This window comes from Lepisma saccharinum, chromosome 1 (genome assembly GCF_977018435.1).
Source record: "Lepisma saccharinum chromosome 1, izLepSacc3.1, whole genome shotgun sequence".
NCBI classification, from domain to species: Eukaryota; Metazoa; Arthropoda; class Insecta; order Zygentoma; family Lepismatidae; genus Lepisma; species Lepisma saccharinum.
In genome coordinates, this window is record NC_139229.1 from 183435247 (window position 1) to 183447267 (window position 12021).

Sequence of the window (12021 nt, forward strand, 5' to 3'; positions counted from 1 at the left end):
ATATCTAAAATGGAATACCCCCTTATATTGTTGAACATTTTCGAATATTGTGACAGTGCAATATAAACTCAAGGAATGGTGAAGAGGTTGAATAACCATGATTCTAATAAAGCTACATGTATGATTTGGAGGATTTCAGAAAATGCAGTCAGAATAAATATGTGTGCATTGAATTTCAAGTACTGCAATCTTGTCTGCCACACTGTAACTGAGTATTTGGCCTGATTTGGCTGTAGTATGGTTTCCTAGACTAAATACTATTTCTCTTCAAGAAGCTATCAAAACTATCCTCACAATGGTGGGCCAACATTGAAATTTTGAGACTAACTGGGGATCAAATTGGGAATGGTCATCCCAATTCATATGTTGTGTCAAGTATATGGTGTCGTAATATATCTGTGCATGTATTTTACAATAAGTTCCATTCCTTTCAAAAATTAATTTCTCTGCCTTTTGTTCCCATTTCAATATTTGCTAATCCGAACAAATTATCTACATTCCTAACCAGTAGCAATTGTTATAATTTGTTGAAGTAATATAATTTGACAAAAGATTGAATACAAGAACAAAGTATTAAGGTCAATACTTACTCTTTATCCTGAAGCAATAACATCTTTATGAAGTCCTTTGCATCCTCAGATATTTCATTAAAAGCCTCATCTTCAAAGTCATATTTTGCAATTGTTACATTTGCCATAGTTTCAACATCAGTCTCACCCATGAATGGGGACAATCCTGATAACCTGGAACCAACAAAGTAATTTATAACACAATCATGCAAACTTACTGAGTAATATCTGTACTTGAAGCAATGTTGGTATAGATTCAAATTATTATTTAATATTAATGCCAGTGCCTTCTTAGCCTGCATGAATCCACTATTAGCACCCTCTCTCTCCTATACAATATACCCTGGGTTTCCTAAGAGAGTCCATGCAAGCCAACAAGACATTCTTATGCAGTATAATCATCTGGAACTGTATGTGTGCTGATTTTACATCTTCAGGTTTTTTGTTTTTCTTTCAATGGCATGGTAATTTTAATTTTTATAAGTTCTTCTTCATAAGACTTGTTATGACCAAGACATTGGTTATTTTAACGTACTGTGTCATATTACCATTTGTTGTTCGCAAGGGTTTCAACTTCCTTCATTAGGGGCAAGTGCTGACATCCCTAATCATTTTCATAATAAAAAAATCATTAATGTTATGTCCACTTTTATTTAACCCTACACCAAAAACAAACACTACTTCCCACAAGATCTTCCAGTAGCTGGCATCCTATATTTATTCCATCTTGACTACATTCCCTATTTTTCCCTTATGGTAAGTTGGTGTGTAACAAAAAATGTTGATAGTAAAAGATAAAGGCATACTCACAGAACATAGCATATAACTCCAACAGACCACATATCTGTGCCGTATCCAATTTGATCAAAATTAACAACCTCAGGGGCAACGAATTCTGGAGTTCCAAACAAAACTTGAAGCTTTTTCTTTGGGTCATATTTCCTGGCCAATCCAAAGTCAATTATCTTAATTCTATTCCCAGTTTTTGTCAAGCATAAAATATTTTCAGGCTGGAATAGAAAATGTTTTATTTTGTTTGGTGTTTCTTAATTCTTGTAATTGACAGGAAAGAGAATACATGTAAATACTATATATAACATTGCTAAAAGTGGACGCTGTACATTGAAGTTTAGAATTTAATCAATAGTTGAATTTATATATAAAACAAATTTCCATAGCTTTGCAACCACCATTTTCAGGATTCCAATGCAAGAACCTTTATTTTTTTTTTCCTGATCCTTCTGTAGTGATCATCCACTTCTAATGAAAGGTATTCAAGTTGAATATTTGCTTACTTTTTCATTATTTCTAAATGCATTACATTATTTGATAACACCAAGATTCTCATGATAGTAAAGTTGCAAAAATTCCCTTTTACCTTTTGAAAACTAAAGGTAGGTTACAGCACCTTGTTCAAGAATGTTGTGAAGGTAGGGGGCTATGACCCACCTTGCAACCCCCCTTACTAGTTTTTAAAGTAAATAATTTTGTCTTCAACATATAATGACATTTGAAAAACATTATCATACACATGTTCTGCAGTAATTTTTGACCACGTGGAAAATGTTTCAACTAAACTTCAAAATGTTCAAGAAGTTTTGCAAGCAGGAGAGTATCTTGAATTCTGTTAGTGAAAAAACACTAACGCTGATTGGTATTTCTCATCACACAAGATAATATTCAATTCTCATCACAAATATAACATCATATAGTATTAAATAAGCTTAGAGCTATGAAATGATGAGTACTATTTTCTCAGAATATTTACTGAAGGTGTAAATAATTTTTCAGATCTAATGTATTAAATTATGTGAAACTGAAAGAAAATAATAAGTCTGTACCTTCATATCTAAATGTACGATGCTCTGTTTGTGTATGAATTCCACTCCTTCACATATCTGCCTCATAAAAATTGTACAGGCTTTCTCAGTAAGAACAAAGTCATCATCTATTACTCGCTCGAACAGCTCTCCACCCTCTATTCTGAAAAGAGAACACATTGTATAAATGCAACATTTAAATTAAAATTACAGTAATTTCAATAATGGTTATTTCATTTTACGCAAGTTCTGTAATGAGAAATGTTAGGAGTGTCTCTGGTACAAGGACTAAGATTTTTTTTATGAGGAAGTATTTCTCCTACCCATGGTGCAACAGCCCGTGAGGGCCAGTGTCTACCTATTGATTGCCAGTCTCACTCTCACATGCCTCATCAGAGTTGGGCGATCCAGGTAGTTACAGGGTGATGTATGGTCGTCATGGTGAATCCCCAGTCATAGTCATCGTAGATTTCCATAACTGGGTTACACTACTTACTAGTAGTTCCCAAATTTCCTCACAGTGGTGGGTGGCCATTAGTCCCTTACACTGGCCGAAATCTCAGGAGAAAAGTTGTTAAACTTCCCTCCATAAACCAGACTTGAACCAGCGTGTGTCCCCTAGCCCGAGTCCAAAGCCTCGCACCTTAGACTGCACGGCATGAAAAAAAACACAAAACTAGCCACATCTTACACCACATGCTATGAAGCAGGTAATATCAGACATTTTAAAACTGCATAGGTGTGTGACTAAGAGTTTACTTTAGGGAGATGAGGTTCAAGTTAAATTCAAGTAGTCAACTAAGTTGATTTTTCGCATTGAAATTTACATGTACTTCACATCTTGGAAGTATATAAGATTATAGACACAAGACATGATGCATCCTCAGCCAGTCTTTCAGATTCACCCGATGGAGGCACATAAACTGTAGGCCCAGTCCCGATTAGTTTCTGTGCATAAACTGGACTTAATAAGAATCTGAAAGGGTTTGAGTTTTTGTTTTACATGTAAGTTAAAGATAATCCATTAAATTGAATGAATAAAGTATAAGCCATGCCAGCAAATTGCCCACCCCCTTTTCCAATACAGTTATTTGCATTCTTATTTGAAATGCCATTCTTCTACATTCTTGCTCATCAAGGCAGAAAAATATGCATTCAGCAGTCATCACAGAGATATTTCCTGGCGTCCGAGATAAATGCTTGAGTGGCATAGTTTGGCTGTTTTTCTTCAAAGCTTTTTGGGCTGAGGACAACACTGCATGCCAATTTTTGGCACACTGACAGCCACTGTCCAGCTGAAGTTGAAAATAGCCTGGCATAAACCCTGCAGTGGCCAGTAACTCCTTGCCTTGACCTATTCGTTACTCTTGATGGCTTCTTTTCCTCTTCTCGTCAAAGTTCCCTTTGTGCACTGCTACTGAAGGGAAGGCTGTTGGAAGGATTTCAGAGTTTCAACACTAACATGCCCTGTTGAAATAGCATGTGGAGAGATATCACAAAGGGTGTAAATGACACGGAAACAACATGTAGATCATTAAAAGTGCTTAGGAAACAGTATCCGTGCACACAACACTAAAATAAGTCTACAAGGTTCTGGATTCGTGTTTCAGTAAATGAGGCTTATTGATTGAAATTCTAGTATTTACATACGTATGTACATTTCATGGGCTTCGGCCAAGGTAGAAAGAGGCCCGGGGCTGAGAAAGCATTGTGAGAGACTTATACAAGTAAATAATTTTAGTTCCACCTTTTAGGCCAAGATATGTCAGTTGTTATATATTTTAAGCACATTTCAAACATATCATTTTTTTCATTTTGTGAGCTCAGTGTATCCTTTGCAGATTCATACCCAGAGCTGTAGTTTTCCCTTTCCCCTCTAACTCTGCGCCTGTGTAGAAAGCCTACTCTAGTTTCATCATAGTCTGCACTTCAATGGTTTCTGGAAGTTGTCAGAGATCTGAAGGAGATTATTTTATTTGTGCCAAGAATCATCAACCCACTTTGCAAAATTTAGTTGATTCCAGAAAAATATGCAGGGTTTGCGTAGTTAGTTAGATGTTAGTCTTTCATCCATTCAAACATTTTTCGAGATTCGTCGCAGATATTGTGATCGTATCTTCGCAAGTTACGGCATACAGGTCATTAGCTACGCCTTAATTATTTTTTACATTTCTCAAGTTTTCGGCTGCTAGATTTTCCATACTTCAATCTATTTGCTTTCTTCAAAAGTCGGTATTCGTGACACCCTGCAAACTTCATTGAAGGCAACCTAATTGAATAGCGTTTTGGAAAGAACAGTGACCTCTTGCATTCGTTCACAGAAGCATTGTTCGAAATTCAATAATTTCTTATTCCACACTTTTGTCGTTTCGCCTGCAGTCCTAACTAGAGCCCGGATTTTTTTTTAACTTAAACTTTTGATATATGTAGCAAAGTGTAAAATATGTAAAAACGGCTCAAATATGTAACTTCCAAATAAGGGTAATATTTGTAAAGATAAGTTTAAGAGCGCATTAGAAGTTATGCAGATAGATCGCTGCGCTATGTTATTTCGGTGACATATCCCTCTTAAGTTACTTGTAAACACTCCTCTCTTTCCCCGCACGAATTTTGCGGAATATTCTACACTACCCGAACAGCCAAGTGGTCTCTGCATCAAAAGTTACTAAAATCTTTTGTTCTAAAGAGCAAGTGAATCATCGTTACTGATGACCTCCGTGGTAGAAGTGGGAATTCCTATTTGAGGAATTGGGGGGGGGGATGCTTACACAAAAGGGATGGATGATGGAAATTTCCCCTCTGGTTGCTAATTTTTGGTACTTGGGGAAGACTGCCGATCCTGCACGTAGTTACTGGAATCCCACTGAACATTTTTCAAATACCACACTGGATATGAACACAGCCTATTATAAATAATCATGGTTTATCCTTATATCGCCTGAAGAAACTATGTGTAAAATTACTGGGTTAAAGGAGACAGCACAGGAGAGCTGCATATCTTTCCCTTGTAACATTTCCTTGTGGAAAGCATTGAGAAGAACGGAAGGTTGGGATGAAAGGGGAAGCGACCACGTGCATGGCATGCGTCCAAGCAAGGGTGCGCGTGCCAGGAACCGTCTGCATACTTTCCTTGTTCTTGGCTGCCGTTTGGGGGAATCATTGTGGCGTATGCGATCTTATTGCTATTCGAACGCCCTGCTTACACATGCAGAAACCGTGTGGCGGATGGCATTCGTGTATTGCAGACAATAGATAATTTCCAGAAGACGTGGTTCATAAATTTAATTTCTTGGGAGTTTTTATTTTTCAGTAAATATTCATAGTAAGTGTTCGGCCTCTTTGGCCCTTCTTACAACTTGGCTACTCCTGTTTTGATTATTGTACGTCTCCTTTCTTCCACTTGGTTTAATCGCAACGAAGAATGAATGATGAAACAGATGATGGAGCAATCATAAAAGATCACCGCCACCCCCCGTGGCGGAGTGGTTAGCACATCACGCTACGACGCCAGGGGTCCCGGGTTCGAATCCTGGCCTGGGCATGGATGTTTGCGAGTGTCTATTCATCATATCATCACTCATCCCCATCTTCGCAAATTAGCCAAAAGTGGCACAAGAAGCGAAGTAAAAATAAAGCAAATCAATGATACTAATAAAAGGTCACCAACGTCTAGGATAGTGTGGTTAGGGTAGTGCGTTTCGAAATCACGGTTCATAGGTAAGGCATGGTCATTTCGTTGTGATTGTTCCTCCATCTTTACTAATTCGTATGAGCAGGATCCTCATAATCGTAATTAACCTAGAGAGATAAACAAATTCAATAACCAAAAACACAAGTATATTTCACTCCTCACAAGAACTTTGTAATATTGTTACATTAGGCACAACAAGTTTGGAATATCATTATGTTTGGCAATAGGTGATAGGCACGGTGGCATATGTCGGTGAAAAGACAAGAACGTCCACCAGACAGATATCACGTGTTGTTGAATTCCAAATCTGTGCCATTCACCTATTGTCTAATATAACAATATTCCAAATTTTTTGTGAGGAGTTTATATCAAAGTCCATGGTGAGAATCAAACTCTCATCCTTCGATAGCGAAAACTTGAGTCGAACATTCATCGCGCTCGGTCACCGAGATGAAGGTTATATTACTGCCGTAAAGCATATCGAAATTATGCTACTGGTCCTGTAATCGTAGCTCCAACTTCATTTTTCTTGCAGAGGAGCAATGTTGAAAATTCACCTAGGTTTCATAATTCACAAAATGAGCCTCATGTGTCTAGTCAGTATGACGACTGATGTGGGATACCTGGGTTTGATTTTCAGGATGGGTCATCGAACTCGCCCAGTTCCTTTTAAATGGGTACCTGGGGGCTATTCTGATGGGTAAACCCGGTCGGAGCAATGTGCTGATCACATCACCTCTACTAGGCCCAGAATCAATGTATAGAGCCCCATCTCCACACCTCTTATATGCATTCATGACACGTGCAATATCAGGTGGACAGTTGTGCACATACACGCAATAAGGAATAAAGTATTGTGTTATATTTACGATGCGAATAAGGAATATGCTATGTTGTTAGTTTCACAGATAGCAACCCAACCAGCAGTAAACTGGCTCTAACCAATCCAGGCAAGAGTTGGCTGAAACCCACCTCGAGCCTGTTTTCACCGGTGTGTTGATGCACACTGGGCGCCATCCTGACTTCACAGCAAAGTTTTGACAATAAGCGCCCATAAATCTTCTCCCACTTCAATACAGGGAAGGGGGGAATCTTGGACCCTTTCTTGAAAAGATTTCAAGCAACAACACACGAGGAAATACTTATAAAACAATCAACCACAGCAAGCATGAATCTATCATTCTCGACTGGCGAGTGTTATGCGGTTCCTGTTTACCTTTGTCTGCCAGCAAAAGAGAAAAAATCATAGTCACGACACGAGGCCTGCTTCCAGTGTATTTGCTGGCAATGCTGCGGGGTCGCCGTGTCGACCAGACAACGCGAATACTTGCCAAAGGGTTGGCCTTCGTCACTTTGTTTGGCGGATGCTTACCTGTCTGTCACTATCAGTGTGTGCTTTTCAGGAGTTATCTTGTAGACAACCCTCCCCCTAAATAAACGAAACATGACACTTTGAGAAGGACACTGCTATGAGCACACTTAGTTAAGATGGCACCAAAGTTAAGCTACTCAACCAACACCCTGCAACTGCTTATACTTTCGTAAAAGACTCAGAAATGTCAAATCTTTTTTGACTTCATTCTCGTCTTTGCTTTTATGTTGCTAACAAGCTTTGTTTTCTGTTATAACAGAAATTACAATGGAATAAATATCGAATTACAAGCTGTTCTCAGTCTATATCTCTGCAAATAACTCCAGGAATACGAACTTTAGGCAAGAATTACGCATTTCATGTATTTAATTTCATTCCAGTGTCAATAGTTTGCATTAATTATTACAAGTGAGTGCGACTGGTAACACGAACGCCAGAATTTCAAATCCGATCACAGTGGTGTGAAGGGAAGGGGCAGCACAGTTTCTGAAATAAATGCCCTCCCTACCTTTACCCTTTCTTGCAAGATAATACGAGTAATAATGGGTATTAATATTCATGAAATTGACATAAAACTTGAGTTATTTTACGTTCCTTGTGTAAATATGAGGGAACCGGACATAGAGGAAATATATAGATTGTTTGATTTGGTTTATTTACTTCGCTTTTCTACCACTTTTGGCTAATCACGAAGATGAGGATGAGTGATGATATTATGCAATTGATGAAGGATCACTCACAAATAACACCTAGGCCGGGATTCGAATCCGAGACCCCTGGGGTTTCCTTCTGCTAAGCACTCCGCCACGGAGGTCGGCATAGGATAAACAGATGAAGACAAAAAACCATTCACACAGTACCCGAAATTTGAACCCTGCCTCTTGGCTTTGTATTGCGTTGAGGTAACTTACGTATTTAAAATAGCCTAAACTTAACACATTATATTACATCCCTCTCCAGTCTATTGTGCTGCGACGCTCACTTAAAAAGAGTACATTATACTAGAAACTAATAGAGCTTTCTAACAAATTTATATTGTTGTTGCGACCGATTTAAGATGAAATGCAGGAGTTGACAGTGCTGCCAAAGAATTTCGGGACGATTCCCATTGCACGAGAAGTGCAAAGTTGTTCATTGTCCTCTTAATGATCTGATTGCCGAGCAATTTAAGTGATCAACCGGTGGATGATTAGTGGTTTTGGTAGATATACGCGTACAATGCAAGCTAGAGCGAGCCAGTCTCCGTGACGGAATGGTTACAGTAGCACGAAACGAAGCCACGATCTTAGCCTCAAATCCTGCGCAAGAAAGGCATGATCGTTTGTGTTGTGCGCTTAATCTAATTATCGTTCATCCTCATCGTCGCGATTAACCTATGGCCAATATAAGCACGTACTGTAAACGTTCGAAAAGTAGGCACAGTCCGAAGTAAATTGAGGCTGTTAGGTATTTGTTTAAAAAAACAGGCTGAAATTCGTACAACTTACTCCATCATGAAAAAAATGCCTTGCATTATGTACTACCTTTTCATGTCTACCATTATTTGGGTTGTCTACCAAAATAATAGAAATTATAGGGATTTTTGATTGTGTTACAATTATTTAATAACAAAGGTGGACCTCCTCGATGGCGTAGTGGTAACGCTGTTGCATTGTAATCAAAGAGTTTCCGGTTGAGGTACATTGCAGTGGTTCGGATCTCACTTTAAACCGTAGGTCTAGTCCGATTAGCATATCCGAGTATAATGTTGACTCCAAACAACGTTGGACTGTACATGTTTACCCTCCTTATGAACCCTTATCCAATTATGACAATGTATTCGAAACACTATTTCCAAACGGCCCAAGGGATCGATTCAATTTAACGCGACATTTAGAACAATGACGAACAGGCCAGAATCGGATCATTTTACCTGGTCACTTCCACGACTCTTATCTTCAAAAGTATCGTTATGTAAACACGTTCGAGGTGTTTAGTTTCGACACCAGATCTCGTTACTGGTACACAGCTACACCCCGATCACTTATGGTTCTGTCAGCAAGACGGCTTAGATTGCAGCAAGGTTCTTCTATTCTTAGGCCGCTTTATCTACAACCTGTCACTAGCCAGCTGTTATGTGCAAGCTCAGGGCGATCGTAAATCCCACCAACGCTAGATAATTTGGCTTTCCAGGCCTATCTACGGGGAGTAATGGTGTTAACTGCGCCTTCTGCGCGCTCTGGTTTCCCGAATGGCGATAACACGACAAGGATTCCTGCTCAGTAATTTGTGCTTGGAAGACAGTGCTTGGTTGTGCACAAACTCAAAATAATTGATTAATTATTAATTGTACAGAAACCTGTTTTGACAGGAAATGTTATTGTTAATACACCAAGACTAACCGTATGCACACATGAAGGATACAAAGATGGGGTTTGCAGAAACTCGTTTATATAAAACAGTGTGGATATGTCGAGGCTACTTGCATCTGTCATATATCTGTATTACGGAATTAGAGGTATAAAAATAGCTTTCTTAGGAGTAAAATAAAACCTCTGCTTAAACAAAGTCTCTCCCATGTTTACGATGAAAATATGTAGGTATGTATGATTGGTTCATCATGTTTATGATGAAAACTTGGGCAGTAAAAAAGTACCTCTGAACAAACAAAAAACAGTAGCATGATAACAGGAAGCCCCATAGATTATGCTGGAAGCAGTTTAAGTCAACAGCCCTTCGTTCTGCTAATATCGCTACCAAAAGTTTTGGGTTCGAGTCCCGCCCTAACCAGAGGTGTACCATTGTGATAGTCCTTCCATACATTTTATCGGTACTCATTCTCATCATAATGGCATTAGGTAACGTAAGATAATGTTCCCCGTGCATATAGCACCGTGTCATGAAGGCACATTTAGGGGGTGTGGGGGTATAGCCCCACATATTCTCGATCTCTGACATTTTTTGAAGTGATGTGATCAGCACCTCGCTCCGGCCGCATTTACTCCCCAGGGTTTACCCCAGGTATCCATTGATTTGAGGATGGGTGAGCCCCAGAGCCGCTTTATGCGGGGACAAGGCCGAAAAAATTCAAACCTTAGATCACGCGAAAAATAAAATGCTGCAGCTATAAAAATTTCAAGGTGTACTATGAGGAAAGGAGACCTAAACATCTGCTCGTGAGAAAGTTCTTATGGTAGTTACACATTTATTTCAGAAAAGAATGTGCAAAAAAGCCAAGACTAAATTTCTACATCACGGATATTTACGAATTTCATTTTGAATGAGCTCATAACATACCAAGGCAATCCAAATCCCTCAAATATAATACCTGAAATACAATTAATTACATTTCTGTGTAATGTATGCATTCCGCCGTGTTTTATAATGAAGGGATACAGAGACTATTCCTTACGTTAGTATTGGCTCTTCTGTATATCTCTAAGCTATTACACTTACCTAGAGATTGATAGTGAATGCAAAATCAGTAGTTAGATATCATTGTCTTACTGGAGAAAGGTATAAGCTAGGTTTAGGAAGGTTTTATGCATCGAATTTTATCATGCTAAGCCTTTCATGTGAATAGCTGGCATAGAACGGGCGCAGCGAGTTCACATTTAAGCTGATTAGGAGCTTAAATGAAAATGTAAAATCAGCCACATATTTCACCTTACTCTGGTGTCAACAGAAAAATGACTGGCTATTTTCTCTAGTTTCACTGTATTCATCTTGGAAGTGCAGGTTACACGAAATCAATTATTCACGTAACTCGGTACATGAGGATATTACTTGACGCGATAAACTATTGGGACTTCTCGAAGTCAATTTATCCAGACTGCATCAAGAGAACGAGTGGTTATTTGCCAAATTCCTGAATAGCACGCTTGCCCGCACAACAAAAACGTAATGATGGTTGCATATCCTGTAGGTTAAACGTGTCTATATGAAATGCACTTATTGAGGAAGGTGTAAAGTTGGTTGGATATTCCACATAGAAAAAAATCCATCCGATTCTGTTTTATTCAAGCATAAATGTTGTTCAATGTGCACCCGTAAAATGAGTATTACTCAGGATGCGACACGTCGATAGTTTATTGGTTAGTGATTCTTGAACGAATGATCAACGAGGATAGTTCATAGCAAGCAACCAGTATTTGATAGGCTATCAGTACTTCGAAGTTTATTTTTGTATCTGAGTAGTTTCCGAAGTTCCCGGGTTCGAGTACCGTCATGCACATTGGTGGGTCCCATTATAAATTTCATGTCATCCTCATTGTCGCTATTAGCCAAAAGAGGAAAAAGCGACGCTAAATAACAAAAGTACAAGTTTCCTATTCAATTATTGACTCAATCAAATAGACCGATAAATAGAGAATATCAGTTCACTAAATTACATATTTGTAGCTTTACTTGTCCCAGAGATATCATAGATTAAAGATATGTCGTAAGTTAAGATTGATTTTGGATTTTCTATTATCTGACAGATAAACGACTGCGCCAAGCGAGATAATGTACTTGTGTTTACACAATACTAGGTGGATTTACCAGATCACCAAATGTTGTTTCTTACTGTGCAATAGATGGAAAACAAAT

The 12021-nt window shown here is 38.6% G+C and overlaps 1 protein-coding gene across 1 annotated transcript in view; it reads right to left on the minus strand.

The window, feature by feature from the left end:
• The window catches only part of LOC146004958 (uncharacterized), a 70688-nt gene that overhangs the window by 10242 nt on the left and 48425 nt on the right, over positions 1–12021 (minus strand). The window contains exons 5-7 of the mRNA XM_083144035.1: positions 2411–2552; positions 1380–1579; positions 591–743 (exon numbers count right to left, since the gene is read on the minus strand). Coding sequence (XP_083000161.1) covers positions 591–743; positions 1380–1579; positions 2411–2552 — 495 coding nt within the window. The remainder of the gene's footprint in view (positions 1–590; positions 744–1379; positions 1580–2410; positions 2553–12021) is intronic.